Here is a 23064-nt window from a genome sequence, read left to right on the forward strand (position 1 = left end):
TTTTTTCTGTACACTCTCCCGGTGCCGGCCTTTGGGCAGGCGTTAATTTCTGAAAGTAAAATGTATCGCACAGGAATGACTAATAGGCCCATCAATATGCATTTGCATGTTGCTGGTGATATTAGTTTCGGGGAGGGGGGGTTTGGCTGCGTGTTTTCCACGCGCTATTACCCCCTACTATATAAGGGGGTAAAAATAGCGCGTGGAAAACATGTGGCCAAACAGGGGCTAGCAGTGCACTCAGCCTGAGTGCACTTTACTGCCTCGGCCCGGTCTTGAGGTGAGGTTTTAGTTGTGGTTTAGGGTTTTGGGGCCAGTTTGACATGGACTCTATAACAGGGTACTATCAAGCTAGGGCGAGGGAACACTGTAGAAAGCTCATGTTTGTGAGACTTTCCTCAGTCCAAATGACGTCAAATCTTTACTGAGGTCTACTGTGCTGTTCACACGTCTCACGCTGCATGGAAAAGTGGCCCCTAAACCACCAATACCTCACCTTGAGCTATTAGACGGCCCTCCTATAGTGATATAAACAGTTGAATACTGTGAAGACCTCCCCAGAGACTCCCTCTCGCTACTCCAAGCCTCCTCCCCTCTCCCAAGCCCAGAAATGGCCGAAATGCCATTCGCAATCTTTATCGCAAATTGCACTACGGCCAGTTTAGGGATTTCACACGGCTTAACGCTAGGAGAAAAGATGTAGTTATTTCCGATGTTAAACGTGTGCGACAGAGTGCGTTACGCTATCGCACAGTGCAAAAATGCTCTTCATTTTCATTAATCCCGCCCCTGTGAAAAATGTGCATTTGCGCAATGCGACAGCATTACTATCGCATGTGTTAACACTGTAACGCATTTTGGTGAATGATCCTGTAAGTTTGTACCTTAGACAACGGAGGGTGAAATGACTTTCCCAAGGTCACAAGGATATGAACCCAGGCTTGCCTGCTCCTCCACTCCACATAAAATCTATGCATGTGAGTCATTTTGAAAATCAAGCTCTAAATGTCCACGACAGGGATACAGGCGTTTTGGTTATATAACAGCGTCAGCACTTAAGTGGCTGCACACACACTTTGGTGTTCACACACTAAGGCCCAATTTTAGAGTAAAGACAACAAAGGCTACTTATAAGCTCAAACCAGACAACTAATCACTGCTAATCAACTGAGAAAGGGAGACTTCGGCGACAGTGGGATTTAGTCTGAGCAGATGCTTCTCATTCTTCCAGAAAAACCTTTTTTTGTATGCGTTGTAGATAAAGACATCAAAGGTTCAAAACATCTATAAAGCTAATGCTTAGCATGTGGGTAGAAGAGAAGAGGGAATACATATGAGGAAATGTTTGTCAGTTTTGCTCATTCAAAGCTTAGGTGCCTTTTGTGAGCTGGTGAAGGGCAGAGTAAAATTGTATGGTCAGCATGTGAACTTTGGCCGTTTCCCAACCGGCGTGCCGCAGCAGCACACGACTGTGCCATGGCTGAAGTGCGGGTGGGCAGTGGCTGCCGTCTTCTCCCACCAGCAGAGGGCATTAGAGAGCCGTGCTTATCAGCAGCGGCTCCTGCTTTCCCCTCTGTTGGCTCTCTGCAATGGAAACCGCACGGGGCTCTGTAGGCTTGTGAGGCTTGCTAGCCCTGTGCAGTTCGGATTGCAGAGGGAAGCAGGCAAAGTTGGAAGCAGGAGCGCTGGGTAAGCTTCAAGGACTGGGGGTGAGGTGGGGAAAGGGCAGCTGAATTTGCCACCGGGTGCGGGGGAGAGAGAAGGGATATTGATAATGCCAAGAGATGGGGGAGAGGGAAGACTATAATGCCTGCGAGTGAGGTTGAGGGAAGGGAAGGTGATGATGGGGTGGGAGATGGAAGATTATGATGATGGGGGAGAGGAGTGGAAAGAGAGGGAAGATGATAATACCAGGGGTGAGGGAAAAGGAAGATGATGCTGATGCCAGGAAGTTAGGGCGAGGACAGGTGATTTCAGGGGTGGAGGGAAAAGGGTGATTGGCATGGGGGTGGTGGTGGAAAGAATGGGAAAGTTAATGATGATGCTATGGTGAGGGAAAGGGGTGGAGGGAGAGGGATGGTGATAATACAAGGGGGTGCAGGCAGAGGGAAGTTGATGATGCCAGGGGTTAGGGAGAGGGGTGATGCCATGTGGAGGGACATGGAAGGTGAGGATGATGGGGATGAAGGGATAGGGAAGGTCATGATGATGCAAGTGGGTGGGGGAAGAGGTTGGTGGAAGGTGATGATGAAGCCAAGAAGTGGGGGAGAGAAAGGAAAGGCATAGAAGGAAAGTGAAGGTGGTGAGGAGGTGGGGAGAAAAGGTGATAAAGCCAGGAGGTGAGGAAGAGGGATGGAGGGGAAGTTATGATGATGCCTGGGGGTGGGGGAGAGAGATGGAGGGAAAGGGAAGGTGATGGTTGGGAGAGGGGTAGAGAGAAAAGCCTGATGATGATAGTGGGGGAGGTGCAGAAAATAGGAGGGATAGAGAAGGTGATAATTTCAGGGGGTGGGGGAGAGGGAAGGTGATGATAATGTGAGGGAAGGGGAAGAGATAGTGGGAGAGGGAAGGCGATAATGTCAGGGGTTGGTGGAGAGGGAAGGGAAGGGAAGAAGATTATGGTGGGGAAAGAGGGAAGGGAGAAGGTAATGGTGCCAAGAGATGCAGGGAGGGAGAAGATGATTATGATGCCAATGGGATAGGAGGCGAGAGAAGAGAAGAGTTTGATTAATTCAATTCACTGTTACATGGCCTACCCTACTCTACATTTCGACCTCTTCAAATCTTGCAGAACGCGTCAGCCAGAGCTCTCACAGGTAGTAAAAAAAAAAACAAAACAGATCATATTACAACAACCCTATAAAACTTACACTGGATTCCCGTTAAATTCCACGCACAATACACAATTTTAACAACCATACACAACTCAATTCACAATAACGTAGAATGGCTAAATGCATCGCTGTATCTGTACATCCCTAGCAGAAACTTAAGATCAGCAAATACAAGGGGCAAGGATAACCAAAGTCAGAGAGATCGATATCCGTGGAAGGGCCCAAGCTATGGAATAGTATGCCAGTAAATCTAAGATTGGAACCTGATACCAAGTGTTTTAAAAAAAACAAACCTAAAAACTTGGTTATTTGGACTTGCATTTCAGCCCCCACACACAGGATAATAGCTAAAAAAAAAAAAAAAAGTTTATGGCACCCAGTCAAACGAACTGAACGAAATCACTGTGAACCTGGAAGATGTAGTAGGCCAGACTGACAAACTAAAGAGGAGCAAATCACCTGGACCGGATGGTATGCATCCTAGGGTACTGAAGGAACTAAAAAATGAAATTTCTGATCTATTAGTTAAAATTTGTAACCTATCATTAAAATCATCCATTGTACCTGAAGACTGAAGGGTGTCCAATGTAACCCCAATATTTAAAAAAGGCTCCAGGGGTGATCTGGGTAACCATAGACCAGTGAGCCTGACTTCAGTGCCGGGAAAAACAGTGGAAACTGTTCTCAAGATCAAAATCGTAGAGCATATAGAAAGACGTGATTTAGCAGAACACAGTCAACATGGATTTACCCAAGGGAAGTCTTGCCTAACAAATCTGCTTCATTTTTTTGAAAGGGGTTAATAAACATGTGGATAAAGTTGAACCGGTAGATGTAGTGTATTTGGATTTTCAGAAGGCGTTTATCAAAGTCCCTCATGAGAGGCTTCTAAGAAAACTAAAAAGTCATGGGATAGGAGGTGATGTCCTTTTGTGGATTACAGACTGGTTAAAAGACAGGAAACAGTCTTTTAACAAATATATAGAAAAGCACCAGTCCAAGTACAGATCCCTGAGGCACTCCACTGTTTACCCTTTTCCACTGAGAAAATTGACCATTTAATCCTACTGTTTCCCAGTATAGGGGGAAGGAAAACGAATCAGGTAGCTTCTTAATCTCTAGAAGCAAAAGGTCACCCAAAACAGCCATAAGTAATCCAAAATAACTTACATTCCTCTTTCACCAGATGCTGGAGTTGTTTTAAGTGTGATCTGTCTTTGCTGTTCTTGAACCTGTTTGACATTAAATCAATCAATTAGTATCTGAGTTAAGTAGGAACAGTAATCCTCTGCTTCTGAGCTCTTTCACACAAGAAGCAGCAGGCAAATCCACATTGTGCAGCAGGGATACACAAAAGTCAACTGTTGCTTGTATACTACAGAATTTTTTTTAACTGTTAGGAAACAGAAAACACTTACTGTTCAAATCTGAAGTTAAAATGAAGGCATTTCAATGTGGGTGGAACTAGCAGAACTGAAGGCAGACAAGGCCATGGGGCCTGATGAGATGCATCTCAGAATATGAAGTGAACTCAGAGAAGTGGGGGCCAGTCCTGCTGAAAGATTTGTTTAATAGGTCCTTAGAAACGAGAGTAGCGATGCACAACTGATGGGCGGTTAAGACCCCGCTTCACAAAAGTAGTAGCATAGTGGAGGCTGGAAACCACAGGCTGGTTAGTCTGAAGGAAAGGTTAGTGAACTATCTACAATCCGTTGAGCTGCAGGATCCAAGGCAACATGGTTTTAATGAAGGAAGTTTGTGTCAAGTGAATCTGATTGATTTCTTTTTTTTTTTGATTGGGCGACTAGAGAATTAAATCAAGCATGAGCACTATCTGATTTATCTGATGTCAGCAAAACGTTTGATATGGTCCCACACAGTGGGTCTCAATACGGTGGAATGGATCACAAATTTACTGAGTGATGGATGTCAGCGGGTAGTGGTAAATGGAACCTACTCTGAGGTGAGAAGCACAAGGATCAGTGCTGGGGCTGGTTCTGTTCAAGAACTCTGCAAGCGATAGTACGGAAGGGCTCGAAGGAAACGTTTGTCTTTTTGTGGGCACACCTGAATAAAGAGAGAGAATGAGAAGCCATCTGAGAAAGCTTGTGGAGTGGTTGAAGGTTTGGCAGTTGGTACTCAATTCCAGGAAGTGCAAAGTCATGCATTTGGGATGCAGAAATCCAAAGGAGCTCTTGGGGCAGGGTGCAAAAGACTGGTGTCACGGACTGGAAAAGACCTTGGGTTAATAGGTCAGACTGTCTGAAGGAAGAGAAGCATTGTGACAAGGCAGTGGCTGCTGGGCTGCAAAGAGGCACAAGCAGCAGGAAACAGTAGGTGCCCTTGTACAGGTCGGTGAGGTCCCACCTGGAGTACTGTGCTCGGTTCTGGAGACTGGATCTTAGAGAGCATAGAGACAGGATAGAAGCAGTGCAGAGAAAGAAGCCAAAATGGTGAGGGGTCTGCACAGGAAGACTTACGAGGTAAGACTGAAACATGCCCAGATTTAGACATAAGCAACACAGGCAACTGCCTAGGGTGTCACATTTGAAGGTGCCGAATATCAGGCCAGAGAGGAGCCTGCTTCCATTTGCTTTAGGGTAGTGTGTGCTAGCACAGTTTCAAAGGGTCAATACTGTGGCACTCTGCCTTTGGGAGCCAAAATCTTAAATCCGGCCCTGGATTGATGGACCTAAGTATGTATACCCTGGAAGAGAGGAGACACGGGGGAGAAATGATACAGATCTTCAAAATCCTGAAAGGCATTAACGATGCACAAGAATCAAACCTTTTCTGGTAGAGGGGAAGTTACAGAACTAGGGGTCAAGATATGAAACTCCTAGTGGGTAGACTCAAGAACAATGCCAGAAAATATTTCTTAAAGGAACGGGTGGTGGATGCAAAGAATGCCTTCCCTGAACAGGTCGTGAAGACAAGAACCATAATGGATTAAAAAGTGTGTGGGATAAACCAGAGGATCCCTTGTGGCTGAAGGATGAAACTGGGGAAACCTGCATGGAGTGGCAGTCACTACCCTAAAAGAACAAATAATCAATCTTGTTGGGCAGACTGGATGTTTCTGCCATCATTTACTATGTTACTATATTCCTCCTACACAGATAGTAAAATATAAAATGACTAGCTGTTAAGCCCGTAACAATGGGCTACATTAACATTTTTTTTTCAGTCCATTTCCTTACCCCTCATTCCCCCCTCCCCCCTCAGTCACTCCCCCTCCGGATGGCGCAGACGGAAGATCTCCGGGTGAGGACCCTCCATTCCTCGCGCGCGTCTCGTCGCTGCTGCCGCCGCTACTGCTCCTTGCCGCGCCATTTTTGTTACTGGCAAGTTCTGACTGACATGCTGCCCGCGCATGCGCGGTAGAGTTGCTCTCTACTGCGCATTTGCGGCACGGTCAAGCTTCATTTATCTAGTAGATTCAACCCACCATAACCAAGGACATGGTAATATATGTACCTTTGGGTCACAGAGACATGTTAGCAGGACGACCATAAGGTCTAAGTCTTTCCATTTTCTCTTTGCACAACAATACTGAAAACCCCTATTTGATTTCTGACTTTCAGCATACTTTCTCATAAGTAAAGGATTCTCTATACTTAGGATGCTTTAGTACTATATTTGCTCCCATTATCTCCACAGGGAGGCTGTTCCAAATATCCAACACTTTCTCTATGAAAAAACATTTCTTTACGTTAACCTCAAGTCTAACCTCTTCAAGCCTCACCTTTAGAAACATAGAAACATGGTGGCAGAAAAAGACCACATGACCTATCTAGTCTGCCCATCTGCCTAACTAATTTAGCTTTACAATTTCCATCAGTTCCTCAGAGATCCCCTGTATTTATTCCATGCTTTCTTGAATTCAAATACCATTTTTGTCTCCATCACCTCTTCTGGGAGGCTGTTTCATGTATCCACTACCCTCCTTGTAAAGAAATATTTCCTAAGATTACTCCAAGTCTACTCCCTTTCACGCTGGTCCCATGATCCCTCCTTCTAGAGCCTCTTATCCATTGAAAGAGGATCACCTCATGACTATGGAAACCTTTGAGATATTTGAATGTCTCTATCATATCTCTCCTATCGCACTTTTCCTCTAGGGTGTACATGTTTAGATCTTAAAGTCTATCCCCATATGCTTTAGAATGAAGACCACTGATCATTTTAAAAGCCACCCCCTGAACTCCAACCGGTTGATATCCCTTTGAAGGTGGGGTCTCCAGAACTGTACACAGAATTTCAAATGAGGTCTCACCAGGGACCTATACAGGGCCAATATCACCTCCCTTTTCTTGAATATTCCTCTTCCTATACAGCCAAGCATCTTCCTGGCTTTTGCCATCGCTTTATCCATCTGTTTAGCCACTTTAAGATTATCAGATATGGTCACCCCCAGATCAAACTCATCTTCATGCTCCAATGCTGTACCTCTCCCATGGATTTTTGGGGTCTAAATGCATTACACTACATTTTTTTAGCATAAAGTATTAGCTGCCAGTCCCAAGACCATTCCTCAAGCTTCGCTAGATCCTTCCTCATGTTTTTCATGTTCCCGTATCGCTGGGTCCAGAGGGTATAGAGTTTACAATACTCAGCCCACTTTAAAACTTGCTTCTGGAGCATCCCATTCCAGATCAATCAACTCCTGGGTGGCATCCATCACTGGAAAGTAGCAGGAAGGCCTTCCTCAGGGAAATCAGAATGGGATTCTTTTTGGTTCCGTCAGAGTCCACCCAGGGACTCCTAGCATCTTCAGGGTCTGGGAAACCAGGTCCGGCAATTAGTCTCTGTGGAAAAACTGTAACACGGTCAGATACGGTTCTAACCCAGGGGGAATTTCCCCATCTTCCAAGGAATCTGTATCCTTCTCTTCATCCGTGCCGGCAGGGTGCCTTGCCAGGGATACCCTTGGTAAGGTGAGGCATACCTCGGGGCCTGCCGGTAGGAATAGAAGAGGGAGGGCCCACCGGCTGAGGTTCCGTCCGGACAGGGGCAAGAGAAGCAGTAGTCTGCGCCTGCATGAAGGCTTGTAGCCCCAGGAAAAACTCCATCCAGGAAAAGGCAGCTGGGTCCATGTCTAATCAGGAGGTACTGGGGTGGGACCAGCTGAACTTCCCTCTCCCATGGATGAACCCCATCAAGCGGATACTAAGGCAGTGGCCTACCCATCATCTGAATGGGACAAGCCTGGCTTAGCAAAGTCCGAGGAGATCAATTCTCCTTGGGCTTCCTCGCAGCGCGAACATAAACTGGAGTCCAGGTCAGACTGAGAGGCTCTAGTATGGCAAGCATTGCAGAGAGCGCTTAGTTTTCTTGGTTGGCGGTGTCATTGGCAGCGGTAACTGTGCGTCCTATTGGCTCGTGCTTAAATATTTATGCGCACAGATTCTGAGCACCTAGGTGGGACGCGGAGAGGCGCACACACAGCCCGTGTGGCCGAATTTTCCTGTATTCTGTGCTTAGTAGGTCATGCACATATGTATGTGCGTGACGTTATGTGAACTGCGCGGACCAATGTTCTCTGGAGGGCAATAAGACATGCACAAAGATGCATGCGATATGGCCCTGCCGTGGCCAATCACATGGAGTGCCGACCAAGCCTAAAGCGGAGCCTCGACCACTGGGGGGGGGGGGGGGGGGGGGCCACTCAACCCGCTTGGAAGTCCACTTCCCCTTCCAAAACGTACAACAATCCCTAAAGGGAGAGGTAGGGCCACCATCTGCTGGAGAAGGAGAATACTGGAGTGCTGAGGTCACTGCAGGGTTATTTGTAATATGATGTCAGCCTTGCAACCTGACTCAGTCTCCATCTATTGGCAGGGGAGCATAACTCATTGGTCCTGAGTCCATCTGGCTACATGCTAGGAAAATATCAATTTAAAGTTGTAGTAAGTGAGCTCTGCAGAAGACTGCTGCCCTGGTCTGATGACAGATTGACATATGCCATACTTAATTTGAGAGATTATTTCTCTAGGCACTTAAAGCAGTGATTAGGTAGACACAGAACTTCCATCAAGTTGACGACAATCACATAAGCAACTGGATATCACCAAGCCATCTGATGCTGTCTGAGGAAGGGCATGTGCTGATATTGAACGCTTCATAAATGGATGGAATAAAATGGTGTATTCACTCCTTTACAACCAATAATGGATGAGGGTATGCGACTCTGCACTCATTAGCCAAAGAGCTGGACCATCTAGTGTTGATGAAACAGAAAAAAACATGGTCTTAAACACTAAGCTTTGAAACATCTTCTGAATGAAATTATCCAAAAAGCATTCATCACCTTGAGATACTTCAAAAGAATTCTACACACATCCAATAAGTGCAGCTCCCTAGTTAAGTTCAAAAAGGCCAGAAGCTCTACCACCTGATTAAGGTGAAAGGAGGACATCACCTTTGGCAAAAAGGAAAGAACCATATGTAAAGGCACTCCATTCTCTGAAAAAGTCAGGAAAGGGTCCCTACATGACAATGCTTATAGTTCAGATATTCGCCTAGCTGAACAGATGGCCACCAGGAAAACAGTCTTCAAGGTCAAATCCTTCAACGATGACCTCCACACTGGCTCAAAGGGAGGGCCACATAGTACCCAAAGAACCAAATTTAGATTCCATGCCAGACAGATCTTCCGCCCCCGAGGCCGCAAATGTTTCGCCCCTTTAAGAAAACAAGCCACATCCGGATGAGATGCCAGCTGTCTACCCTGAATCCTACCACGCAGGGAGCCCAAGGCTGCTACCTGGACCCGAAGGGAATTATAGGCTAAGCCTTTAGCCAAACCACTCTGCAAAAAGGCAAGGATCAGCAGGTTGTCCACCTTAAAAAGCTGTACCCTGTTTTGCAAACACCAAGATCAGTCCATTTTAGCCCTTCCATTCCTGGGTATAAGGAACATTGATAGTAACTAAGAAACAGGAGACTAACTCTCCTTTCCAGCATATCACATTTATTCCACGAAAAGGAGTCCCAGTATCCCAGACTCAGGTAACTACCCCATCGAAACCCCCACTGGTAGTTCAAGTCTATGATGTTTGCTTGAAGTGTACCAGCCAAACACGGGGTGTCCACCCGAGGTTACTCCTCCAAGGTGAACAAGGAACCCTCTTCTCACTATCTTGCACAATGGATTACCTCATCTTATTGCTCTGAAAGTTGATTGGACTAGATCTCGTCTACTCCCCTACCAGAGCCTCTGAAATTCTCATTTCTGCTGAAAGGCTTTTTTCCTAAATCAGCCCAGAGTTAACCAGCTAACAACCCAGCCCTGAAACACCCCTACATTAGCTGGATAGGTGGCAAATTTAATCAAAAGTCGGCATTTAGCTGGATTATTCACACATCATCTGGCTAAATGCTGTTAAATACGCAACCCAAAACGTACCTTATTAGTCTGTTCCTGAGGCTCGTCTCGCTGCTCATGGTGTCTCTCTTGGTGCTCTCGAAGTTCTCTTTCCAGACGGCCAATTCGGCCTTCGTACTGAGATTTCAACGCACTCATGCGCACCTCCAGCTCCTCTTTCTGCACATCCAGCGTGTTGCTTCTTTGTTTTAATTCTTCATTTTCTTTTGTCAATTGTTCTTTTGTACCTGCCCGGAAGGAATATTCAGGCTTAACTGTGAACCACTTTACTGAAAGCAGTTCCCTACTGAAGATTTAGTGTTTCACAGTTGGTAAGGTTGAAACAAGCTACCAGATACCCAGGGTCAGTTCTTTTTGGATTATGTAACAGCTGTTTCTATTGGGTAATCCAAAGGAAAAACTAACCATCCCCAAGATGTATCTGTAGCCAGTGTTACAGTATAATGGTAGTTCAAATTCTTTATCTTTAACCAGAAAACATAACTCATTTGTTGTACTTTCTGCTCATAAAAAAAATTCTTGAAAAACTTATGTAGATAACCTTCTATTAGGATTAAATCCTTCCTAGTTTGTCTCCTGTTTAATTAGACTAACTCAAGCCTAGACATACTTTCAGCATTAGAAAGACTGCTACACCTAGTATGAATTTAGTGACCTGATGACTGGAGGGTGGCTAATGTAACCCCAATGTTTAAAAAGGGCTCCAGGGGCGATCCGGGAAACTACAGACCGGTTATCCTGACTTCAGTGCCAGGAAAAATAGTGGAAAGTGTTCTAAACATCAAAATCACAGAACATATAGAAAGACATGGTTTAATGGAACAAAGTCAGCATGGCTTTACCCAGGGCAAGTCTTGCCTCACAAATCTGCTTCACTTTTTTGAAGGAGTTAATAAACATGTGGATAAAGGTGAACCGGTAGATATAGTATACTTGGATTTTCAGAAGGCGTTTGACAAAGTTCCTCATGAGAGGCTTCTAGGAAAAGTAAAAAGTCATGGGATAGGTGGCAATGTCCTTTCATGGATTGCAAACTGGCTAAAAGACGGGAAACAGACAGTAGGATTAAATGGACAATTTTCTCAATGGAAGGGAGTGGACAGTGGAGTGCCTCAGGGATCTGTATTGGGACCCTTACTTTTCAATATATTTATAAATGATCTGGAAAGAAATACGAGTGAGATAATCAAATTTGCAGATGATACAAAATTGTTCAGAGTAGTTAAATCACAAGCAGATTGTGATAAATTGCAGGAAAACCTTGTGAGACTGGAAAATTGGGCATCCAAATGGCAGATGAAATTTAATGTGGATAAGTGCAAGGTGATGCATACAGGGAAAAATAACCCATGCTATAATTACACAATGTTGGGTTCCATATTAGGTGCTACAATCCAAGAAAGAGATCTAGGTGTCATAGTGGATAACACATTGAAATCATCGGTTCAGTGTGCTGCGGCAGTCAAAAAAGCAAACAGAATGTTTGCACCAGGATACCTTCCTTCTTGAGAGCCACCGCGATTACCACCAGCACCTTTGTGAAAATGTGTGTCGCCGTCAACCCAAAGGGAAGAACTCAAAACTGGAAGTGTTACCCCAGTACCATGAACCTCAGAAACTTCTGGTGGTCAGTCCGAAAGGGAATATGTAGGAAGGCTTCTGACAAGTCCAACCACTCCAGAAACTCTTCTTTGTAAACTGCCGCTATCACTGTGCACAAAGTCTCCATCTGAAAGCCCGGCACCCAGAGAGCAGCACTGACCTTCTGCAGATCGAGAATGGGCCGAAAAGTTCTTTCCTTTTTGGGCACCATGAAGTACATGGAGTAATGACCCTGTCCCCTTTCCAGGGGAGGCACTGGAACAATGGCGCACAGCAGCTGCAGATGTTGCAACGTCTCATGCTTGCTCCGTGAGACGCAGCGGGAGATTATAAACATGTCCCTGAGCGGCTGAGAAAATTCTAAACCATAGCCTTCTCTCAATACCCGAAGGACCCACTGGTCCGACGTGAGCTTGGTCCATTCCTGAAAAAGAGGACCAGTCTTCCTCCAATAGCCTCTGGAGAGGAGTGGATCCGCATGCCTTCATTGCCCTATCTTGTTTCTGCCACCCACCTTGGGAACCACTGTCCCTCGGGGGCCTGCGCTGGGCTTGAAAGGCCTGTTGTCGTCCAGAACTCTGCTTTGAGGCCACCGGCGCCTGACTCCTGCCAGCGCGAAATCTCCTCGTCTCCCGAAATGGAGAACACGGAAGAAAAATACTTCTTAGGGATCTTCTTGTCCTCAGACAGTTTGTTACCCTTTGCCTCCCTCAATTGCTTCATGAGCTGCTCCAGATCCTCTCCAAACAGCAGCTTCCCCTTAAAGAGCAGATTAGACAGCCTGGCCCTTAGACCACACATGCATCGACCAATTTTGCAACCACAGGAGCCTCTCTGCAGCCACTGCCGATACCATGCTCCTAGCGGAAGTCCGAGTCAAGTTGTACAAGATATCTGCCACATAAGCTGCTGCCGCTTCCAAGCGAACTGCTTGGGCCGCCTCCACAGTCATTCCCGACCTCTTATCATGCTCCTTCTGAACCCAGCACAAACAGGTTCTCTGCATCAGACTCCCACAGGCAGCCGCATGCAGCTCAGAGCCAAAACTTCAAACAGCTTTTTAAGGAGGTTTTCCAGTTTCTGATACTGAATATCCTTCAAGGTTGCTGCACCTGCCACCGGAATGGTAGTCTTCTTGGTAACTTCGGATACAGTCACATCCACCTTGGGGATCTTTCATGACTCCAGGGTCTGCTCTGGCAAGGGATACAAATTGGCCACAGCTCTGACTACCTTCAAGCTCGCCTCAGGAGACTCCCACTCCCGATCCATCAACTTCACCATCTTTGGCAACAGGAAAGAGGTAGGGAAACCCCACAATCCCTCCAGGACTGGGTTTACTCCCTCCGTGTCTGACTCCTCCTGAGCGACCTTAATTCCCAGCTCCTTCAGAACCTGTGGGATCAGTGGGCCCAACTCCTCCCTGCGGAACAAGTGGACCACGCGAGGATCATCCCCATCCGCCACCGGAATCTCATCTGGGTCCTGCATAGGATCCCCCCCAGCACTAATAGGATTCTGACTTGGTTTCTGTAATGGATCCAGGAACGCACCAGCAGGGTCCCTGTTCAGATCCACCAGACCCCCCTGTACCTAGTCCAGATCATCCATATCAGACGTGTCATCCTCCACCGAGGACCTCTTGAGACCCACAAGCCTCAGGAAACTTCCTGATTCTGCCTGCTTAGGCTTCTTTGCCGCCCAGGGCTTCCTAGGCAAAAGCCGCTTGATCCCAAAACAGGCCTTATGCATTAAAAAGGACAAAATCCGAAGAAAAAGAATCTGGATCCGTGTCCCCCTGCACCTGTCCCCTCGCCCTGCCACCAGCAGGATTTTGTTCTGCAGGGAAAAAGCATGGGAGGGGAGTTCCGAGGCTCTGAAACAGCAGCCTGGCCCCCAGCACATGTGCACAAAATGGCCACCGGTTCCTCAGAACCCACTGGGGCCTCCAAAACCTGCCCCGCTGAAAACGGGCTCCTACTGCCAACTCAGGGTGCCCACGGAGGTCCCCCGCCCCACTGAAAATGCATTCCCTGCAAGGCGCAGCTGAATCGAGGCAAGAGCGCCTTGAGCTGCGGCAAACTTTCCCACGCAGCATGGGAGGTGCCAGGCCAGTGATAAAACTGCCATAAAATAAAAGAGACGGTGTCCGGGTGCTGAACAAACTATCCTGGCCCCAACACACACATGGCAATTGGTCCCGCTCACCTCGACCTGCCTCCTGGCAGCAAAACTGAACTCAGCTGCTGGAGCACAAGCTAAAGCTGCTCTGTCCCCTTCTCTCTCTCTCTCTTTTTTTTTTACATAAGCAATTAAAGGGAGACACACACACAGAAGGGAAGAAAACTGAAAAAATTGAAATACTTCCCTGCTTGTGCGAAAAAGGCCGAGCCCAGGCCAGTGACAGAGTATTGTAATAATAATCTTAAAAAGGCACCGTATAGCATTTTTTCAAAAGGGTGTTTTTTCTAATGTTTATGATTGGATACCAAGCTAAGTATTCGGTGGTTACGTTTTGAAAAAATAGTATACGTTGTAGTTTTGGGTAAATTTGAGGTTTGCGGAACATGATTTAAATCTATGGTGCAGATTTAACTGATACTGCCTGAGGCCAATTGTAGGCGAGAGACAGTGGATTAAACTTGGTACACCGGCTTTTTAATACCACTTCCCTCATTTATTTTTTTTTTTAGCTATTATATATATTGCTTTTTGAAGAATTTCTTATTTATTATATTTTGTATTCCCTCTCTTTTGTGATTTGGGCCTCATTTTGAGAGGTGTGGCTCTGTTTTTGATATATTCCTCTATAGAAAATGGCCAGATGCAAATACTTCACAAATTCCATGGGAAAAGAGGCACAGGAAGAGGAAGGAATCACATCTTCACCTGAAGAAGTGGGAGTTGTTTCTCTTGGAACTCCAACCGAAGGAGTTGTGGACTAGACGGCTGCAATGCCTGAGACTGCTGGAACTAGCGTAGGAAGACCCTGCTCTGAGCTACTCCCTTCTCACGGTTCTAGCATGGTGCACTGTTCCTGCTGCAGGTAGCAAGCACGTCCCTGCCGACGACTCTGCTCATGCAGCCCTCTACTGGGGAAGATGACTGCGTGGTGTCCTCGCTCCTGCTCCTCCTCACAAGATTTAGAGGCTTTCCCCTCCCAGCGCGATCCACACACACTGGAAACTGAGCACGTCCCTTCTTTCTGAAGCGATGCATCACCTCCTCCCTTACCTCAGCCCACAAGTCCATCAGATGGCAAACCATTCTTCCGCTTTCCTTTTTTATTTTTGAAACTTTAACAAGCACGAACCGGGCACAGTCACAAGTCTCAAGAGAAGAGAGGAAAAAACAGAGGGGAGACCTATTTAGTTTTTTTTTTTGTTAATAAAGGTGAGAAGATAATGCAGAAGAGAGAAAAAGCAAGGGGAAGAAGATGGGAAGAGGGGTAATTCCAGCTACCAGAGCTGGGAAAAATCTGGATGTGTTCAACCGGAGAAGGGAGTACAAAACTTTCAGCTCAGGAGCTGCCAACCAAATTTCTTCACTAGGCCTAACTAAGCCTCAGCTCACAACATGGGATGCTTGCTTGCCGTCTGCAGGAGACAGAGAATACTAGCAGGCTGAGGTCAGCACAGGAGCCAATAAGGGGGGTGATGTCAGCAAACCTGTTAGTCTGTCTCCACCTGCTGGTTGGGAGGCATAAGCTATGCATCTGGACTAGTGTGGCAGGATGAAGAGGAATAATGATGTCTTTTTTAATTTCCTGAAAAAACCCAAAACTGAACATCTTTAGATTGTGATATCTTTTACAGAACAAACAAGAAAGATGCTGAAGTCTATGGCTGAGACCTCCCAGGTCTCTTCAGATGTGAAGAAGCATCCTGTGGAGCAAGTTATAACAGCAATTGCACAACAGCAACACCTACTGGCAAGGCCCAGGCTATATATACTCTGGGTTCTAAAGGTTGCTGCTTTCTGAGGTGCTAGTCAAAGGCTTATCACTGCAATACTATTCTATGGTGAAGAAAATACATTAATATGAGGGAAAATTAGGGTTTCTTAATCTGTTATCACATCATTTTTTAATAGATCAGTCTACACTTACCAGCTAGCTGTGCAATCCTCTGTTTGGCCACCAGGAGAGTTTTTCTGGTCTTCTCCTCTTTCTCAGATATTTGCTGCCGGAGCTGTTCTTCCTGTGTTGTTCTATCATGAAGGTCTTGGCGGATTCGAGACAATTCAGACTGCAGCTGCGATACTTGTTCCTGCAAACGTTTAGCTTCTGTTTCCTTCTCATCTATGATCTACAAAGAGTAATCACAAGTTAAGTGTGAGTTCATAGAATTGATTGAATAAAAGTAAAAAAAAATGGCTATTTAAAACCACTTCTAAACCACCTTCTGGTAACTATGCCAATCAAAGCAGTTTACAATACAAAATAAAACATTCATAAACTCAACAAATTTCACATAAAATACACACAAAGTAAAATTAACAAAATATACAACATAAAAATAAACACATTAGCTTCCATTTACATACAAAATCACAACATTCAAGCAGCAGCAGTGTATGAATTATCAGAAAGGCTGCTCACACAGTAAAAATGTTGCTAGCAGTAATTTTGTTGTGGGTTTGACTGTTGGTTTTGATTTTTACCTTAACTTAAGGTTTGGGGGTAACCTGCATGGAATAGCATTTACTATCCTTAACAGAATCATGAGGGTAACCTGCATAAAATGGCACTTACTGCCATAAGAAGCTTGCTGGGCAGACTGGATGGATCATTTGGTCTTCTGATGTCATTACTATGTTACTTCTAGAACAATGCACATTCCTCTGGAAACAATCATGCTTTCAACTGTTTTCTAAAATGCAGCTAGAACCCCCGTCTTGAAATGATGCTGGCAACTAATTCTACAAATGAGAAACTACCACCGAAAACATCCTGGATCTCATCTGTTCCTTTCGCACCATTCTAATAAAATGGAGAAATTACTTACCTGATAATTTCTCTTTCCTTAGTGTAGACAGATGGACTCAGGACCAGTGGGTTATGTGCTCCTCTGCTAGCAGATGGGAGACTGAGTCAGATTTCAAAGCTGACGTCACCCTAGATATACCTCAACATCTCAGTATCCTCCTCGAAAAACTATTGTGGATATATATCTTTGCATAAACAACTTGATTAAACTTCTTAAACTTGATTAAACTGATGGACTCAGGACCAGTGGGATGTACAAAAGCTACTCCCGGCCAGGGCAGGAGGCTGCCTGTGGCCCACTTAGTACTGCCCTTGCGAAGGCTGCATCTTCTCAGGCCTGAACATCCAGGAGGTAGAACCTGGAGAAGGTGTGTAGTGAGGACCACATCGCTGCCCGACAGATCTCGGGGGCGATAGCAGCTTGGTTTCTGCCCAAGATACTGCCTGGGCCCTAGTAAAATGAGCCTTAACCTGCAGTAGTAAAGGCTTTCCTGCCTCTATGTAGGCTGCCTTGATTACTTCCTTGATGCAGTGGGCTATGGTTGCCCGCGAGGCCGCTTCTCCTTGTTTCTTCTCGCTGTGAAGAACAAACAGACAATCTGTTTTGCGCACCAGTTCAGATCTTTCCAGATATTGCACCAGGAGTCTGCCGATATTTAGATGGCGAAGGCGGCGTGACTCTTCAGAGTCCTTATGCTCATCCGGAGATGGTAGAGAGATGGCCTGGTTCAAATGAAACTCGAAAACCACTTTCGGTAGGAAGGAGGGGACGGTATTCAGCTGTACGGTTCCAGGGGTGAACCTAAGGAATGGTTCCCGACAGGATAGTGCCTGTAGCTTGGAGATGCAATGAGCTGAACATATTGCCACCAGGAATACCGTCTTCAATGTTAAGAGGTGTAGTGACAGACCACGCGTTGGTCTGAACAAAGCCCTCGCTAGGAAGTCTAATACCAAATTGAGGTTCCATAGGGGCACCTGCCACTTTAGGGGTGGCTGAAGTTGCTTAACCCCTTTTAAGAATCGGATCAAATCCGGATAAGCTGATAGAATGATACCGTTCACTTCGGCTCTGAAACAGGAGAGGGTGGCTACTTGTACCTTGAGGGAGTTGAGTGACAACCTCTTCACTCTGTCATGTAGAAACTCCAGAATCATGGGGATCTTGGCCGTCCACAGGAGTATCTTGCGGTCCTCGCACCAGGCTTCGAATATTCTCCAGATCTGTATGTATGGCAGGGATGTTGAGAACTTGCACGCTCGCAGCAGGGTGTCAATCACGGGCTTCGAGTAACAGCCCTTCATCAGGCGAGTCCTCTCAAGGGCCAGACCGTAAGAGAGAATCTTCGTGAAGAATTGGGCCCTGCTGGAGAAGGTCCCTGTTTGAAGGTATGCACAGAGGCCTCCCCGCAAGGAGTCTTTGCATGTCTGCATACCATGGGTGTCTTAGCCAATCCGGGGCCACTAGTAGAACTAGTCCTCTGTGATATTCTATCTTGCGGATGACCTTGCCAGTAGTGGCCATGGGGGGGGGAAGGCGTACAGTAAGTCCTCCTCTGGCCAAGTCTGGACGAGCGCGTCGATCCCTTGGGAGTGTGGCATTCGTCTGCGGCTGAAGAACCTGGGGACTTGGGCACTGAGATAGGTGGCCAGTAGGTCCATGGCTGGGAGGCCCCAGCAATTTACTATCAGTTGGAAGGCTGTGGTCGATAGCGTCCATTCCCCCGGGTCCAGGCTCTCTCTGCTGAGGAAGTCTGCTGAGACGTTGTCTTTTCTTGCAATGTGGGAGGCTGAGATCCCTTGTATATCTCCGCCCATGCCATGAGAGGATCTATCTCCAGAGACACCTGCTGGCTCCTGGTTTCTCCCTGTCGGTTGATGTAGGCAGCCGTTGAAGCATTGTCAGACATTACTCGAATCGCTTTGCTTCTGAGTCTGTGGCTGAATCGCAGGCACGCTAGTCTGACTGCTCGAGCTTCTAGACGGTTTATGTTCCATCCCGCCTCTTCCTTGCTCCATTGTCCCTGGGCCGTCATTTCCCGACAGTGGGCTCCCCACCCTCGCAGGCTCGCATCCTTGGTGAGCACGATCCAGTTTGGTGGGGATGGGTGGTCTTCCAGTAGCCACCACTGCAGCTGAGAACGTATCTCTGCTGGTAGATTGAGGCGAATTGAGTAGTCCTGGGACAATGGGTTCCAGAGTGACAGTAAGGAGCGCTGGAGCGATCGCATGTGGGCCTTTGCCCACGGTACACCAGGGTTGATGCCATGAGGCCGAGGACTTGAAGATAGTCCCATACCTTGGGGCGTACATTGTTCATCAATTGTAATTGTTCCATCAGCTTCCTTCTCCTCAGGGGAGGGAGGAAGACTTTGCTCTGTTTGGTGTCGAAACGGGCCCCCAGGTACTCTTAGAGACTGAGAGGGCTGCAGACTGCTTGACTGTGTTCACGACCCAACCGAGCTCCTAAAGTAGGTTTCTTGACTCTGCTGGTCACCTGCCAGCTCTCTTTCGAAGACTTTGTCCTGATCAGCCAGTCGTCCAGGTAAGGGTGTACCAAGATCCCTTCCTTCCTCAGTGTTGCCGCCTCAACCACCATAATTTTGGAAAATGTTCTGGGGGCAGTTGCTAGGCCTAAGGGTTGCGCTCAGAACTGGTAATGGTGACCCAGTATCGCAAAGTGTAGAAATCGCTGGTGATCTTGATGGACTGGAATGTGAAGGTAGGCTTCGGAGAGGTCCAGGGAGGTTAGGAACTCTGCCATTATTACAGAGTGAAGAGTCTCCATGCGGAAGTGTAGTATCCGCAGATGACTGTTGACGTTCTTGAGATCCAAGATGGGTTGGAATGATCCTTCCTTCTTGGGAACGATAAAATAGATGGAATAGCGCCTCGTATTTTGATGCGGTGCAGGAACCGGAGTTATTGCCTTCAGACTGGCTTCCACTACCATTCTCTTGGTGTGGGAGTGGCAGGGTGACATCATAAATTTGTCCTTCGACAGTGAGGCGTGTGGTGTTCCAATGTCGCCTGGAACAGACCTGAAATCATCGCTTTTGCCGGAGCCAAATCCCTCCCCAACCTGGCCCCCCCCCCCCCCCCCCGTAGAGAAGGCAGACATGATCAGCCCGCTCCCGTCGCGCAAAGAAGATCGTAGGCAGTCAGCTGCCTCACGATCGGATGGAGCAGAGAGGGAAGGGCAAGCAACTGGAGCAGTTAGCCGGACAGCAAAAAAAGAGGAGAATGTTGCATTCAAAATTGTACTGGATTCAAAAACAGCATCTCTACAACCTGCTACGGAGGTAACAAGTATTAATCTTATGAAGCCTTCACAAATAACTTTAGAGAACATATGGGAAGTGATTACTAATCTCACTAGTCAACTTTCATGTTTTGTTTCCCCAACAAGACTTAACTTGTCAAGTTAATGTTATAAAATCTCAAGTCTTGGAAATGAAAATTCAAAATGAGGCCCAGGAGATTAAGGAAATAAATATGCAAAAGTCTGTGGACACAATTGTAACGGGTCATTCATATTTACAAAACAACAGCATTTGTCACTGCAATCTTAGGATTTTAAACTTTCCTAAGAAAAAGTTTGTCTCACTGATAGAAATGCTTCACAAATATTTCCTTGAAATATTACAAATAAAAGAAGAAATGATACCACCTATCTCTAAAACTTTCTATTTACTGGTTAAGACATATTCACAATTGAATATAAGGCCAGCAGTATCTCCTATTATAGATACCTCTCACTTATCTTAGTTTTTGGAGACTTCAATGGAAGAAGAAGTGAAAACTTCGATTGTTTCATTAGCTCTGGACTCTGATAGGGAGTTTGTTCTCAAAATGTTTTTCAGGAATAGAGATGCACCATTTCTAGAAAAAAAATGTGTATGTTCCCAGATATTGCCAAAATAACACAAGCAAAAAGAAAGCGTTTCCTTAGGATGCATCCAGCTGTTATTGGTCTGGGCGCTTCTTTTTGGTTGTATTTCCCATGCAAGTGTGTTATTAAGCATGTTGGGGTTAAATATGTTTTTTTTGACCCCTTACAGTTAAATTCCATTTTGAATAGTAAAGTTAACCCCAACTCTCCAATTGCTAGAACTAGCTCAGAGTAATGTGCTCAGACCATAAAAAAAAAAAAAAATAGACACTAGCTAATTGTGGTTTATTTACTTTGTATTGATAGTTTGAGATTTCCTATATATTTACAATTGAATATCCCTAATTAATGTTGTCTGACAGGATAATACATAGAAATAATGTTAATGATATTATTTCTGATAACTACTCTTTGGTCTAAATATATTTGAGTTCTTCTATGTCTGTATATCATGTCTTGTCAAGTTTATTCTTGTTAACTGAATATAAAAGCTTATAAATAAAGATGTAAAAAAAAAAAAAAAAAAAAGAACGGATTCCATTTGTCTATCCAGAGTATCCTTCAATGCAGCCCCTCCCTCAACGGGAATGGTTGTTCGCTTTGAGACGGCACAGACCATGGTGTCCACTCTCGGAAAATGCAGGCGTTCCTTGGTCGGTGGTTCCAGACCTCCTTTAAAGCTGGCCTCAGGGGCATCCCACTCCAGGTCAATCAGTTCCAGAATGGCTTCCATCATTGGGAAGTAGCATGAGGCTTTACGAAGGGACACTAAGATGGGGCTCTTCTTTGGTTCCACCATAGGGTCCGTGCCTGGAATACCCAAAGTCTGGGAAACAAGGGCTGGTAATTCAACCCTGTGGAAGAAGCGAAGCATGGTCCGGTATGATCCCAAGCTGGAGGGATTTCTCCTTCTTCCAGGGAGCCGCCATCATCATCTGAGGTGTCCGGGTCCCAGTCAGGGAAATTCTTGGGTAGGCATACGAGTAGGGCCGGGAGGATTTTCTGCTTCCGGCAGGGGTTGAGCCCAGGACGCAGCCGGGGCTGATTGCACTTGAACGAAGGCTTGCAGCCCTTGGAAAAATTCTAACCTGGAGAAGGTCCCTGGTACATGTTAATCCCAGGGGGAGTCGGAGTAGGGGGCCCCTGAGGTGCCCTCTTGTGGAGAAGCCATTTTGGAGTTGCATAGACCCAGGGAGCTATCGTATGTAGTAGTTCTGGACCCATCCTCAGTCAGTGAGGGACCAGGCTTTGGCCCCCCTAGGCTTCTTCGCAATGCTGACACAGGCAGGACTCCAGTTCAGGCTGCGCGGCTCTTATGTGGCATCCTTCTTGGATGCCGGTGCCATTGCCGCTATGTCTAGGCGCACAGGTAATGAGCTTCAAGGCGCGCGTGTAGTTGTAAGCGCAGCTGTGCGTGTAGTTATGTGCACGGAGTGCGCTCAGTTGTGTGCGCAATGTGCCTTCAATTGTGCGCGCGGTTATGCGCGCATTTGTATTGGGCGCACAAGTTAGGTGCATCGGCCGTCCAGCCTGCCCCGCGTGTACCACTAGTCGAGAAGGGAAGATGGCGCCAATGCATCCCGCACATAAGATGGCGCCCCCCGAGGGCTCGGAAGCCCCCTTCTCTTTACCCCAACGGGGTCGGGAACAACGTCAGTACGGCGTGCTGAGCAGGGAAACTGGAGGAAGTCTTACCAAAACCCCTCCAACGTCTCTGAATCGGGAGGAATCCTGTTTTTGGGTTTTTTTTACTGGCAGAGTACAGAGACAGTCTCCAGCTGCGGGGGGAGAGGGCTTTGGCCATCACCGCCTCGCTCGGCTTCCTGCACCCGTTGCCTTTCAGCTGCTTCAGCAGCAAAGTCCACGCCGGGAACCGGCTACCGGCCCAAGGCTCCCCTCTGAGAGATCTCGGAAATCACCTCAGGAATTCTCAACTTGGGGAGGGGCCATTAGATATCACCACAGGAGAACGGGGCTCAATCTCTCTCCAAATTAAAAGTAGAATTTCTTCTTCTAAAGGATACAGAGCTCCCTATAAGGCAGGGCTTCCCAACCTGTCCTGCGGACCCCACAGCCAGTCGGGTTTTCAGGATAACACAAATGTGCATATTCATTGTGGATATCCTGAAAACCCGACTGGCTGTGGGGTCCCCAGGACAGATTTGGGAAGCTCTGCCATAGGGAAAGCACATCCGCATCTGCTAGGAGTCAGAGAGATACCGAAGGGCTGAGGTCACTGACTCCATCCATCCAGGGGTGTATCTAGGGTTCCGTCAGCTTTGAAACCTGACGCCGTCTCCATCTGCTAGCAGGGGGAGCACATAACCCATTGGTCCTGAGTCCATCTGGCTACACGCTAGGA

The 23064-nt window shown here is 46.6% G+C and overlaps 1 protein-coding gene across 1 annotated transcript in view; it reads right to left on the reverse strand.

Moving 5' to 3' along the window:
• The window catches only part of LOC115100326 (nucleoprotein TPR-like), a gene marked incomplete at its 3' end in the record, with an annotated part of 228078 nt that overhangs the window by 15083 nt on the left and 189931 nt on the right, over positions 1-23064 (reverse strand). The window contains exons 33-35 of the mRNA XM_029618746.1: positions 15932-16130; positions 10243-10448; positions 4005-4066 (exon numbers count right to left, since the gene is read on the reverse strand). Of these exons, the coding sequence (XP_029474606.1) occupies positions 4005-4066; positions 10243-10448; positions 15932-16130 (467 nt within the window). The remainder of the gene's footprint in view (positions 1-4004; positions 4067-10242; positions 10449-15931; positions 16131-23064) is intronic.

Source organism: Rhinatrema bivittatum, chromosome 10 (genome assembly GCF_901001135.1).
Source record: "Rhinatrema bivittatum chromosome 10, aRhiBiv1.1, whole genome shotgun sequence".
Lineage (NCBI taxonomy): Eukaryota > Metazoa > Chordata > Amphibia > Gymnophiona > Rhinatrematidae > Rhinatrema > Rhinatrema bivittatum.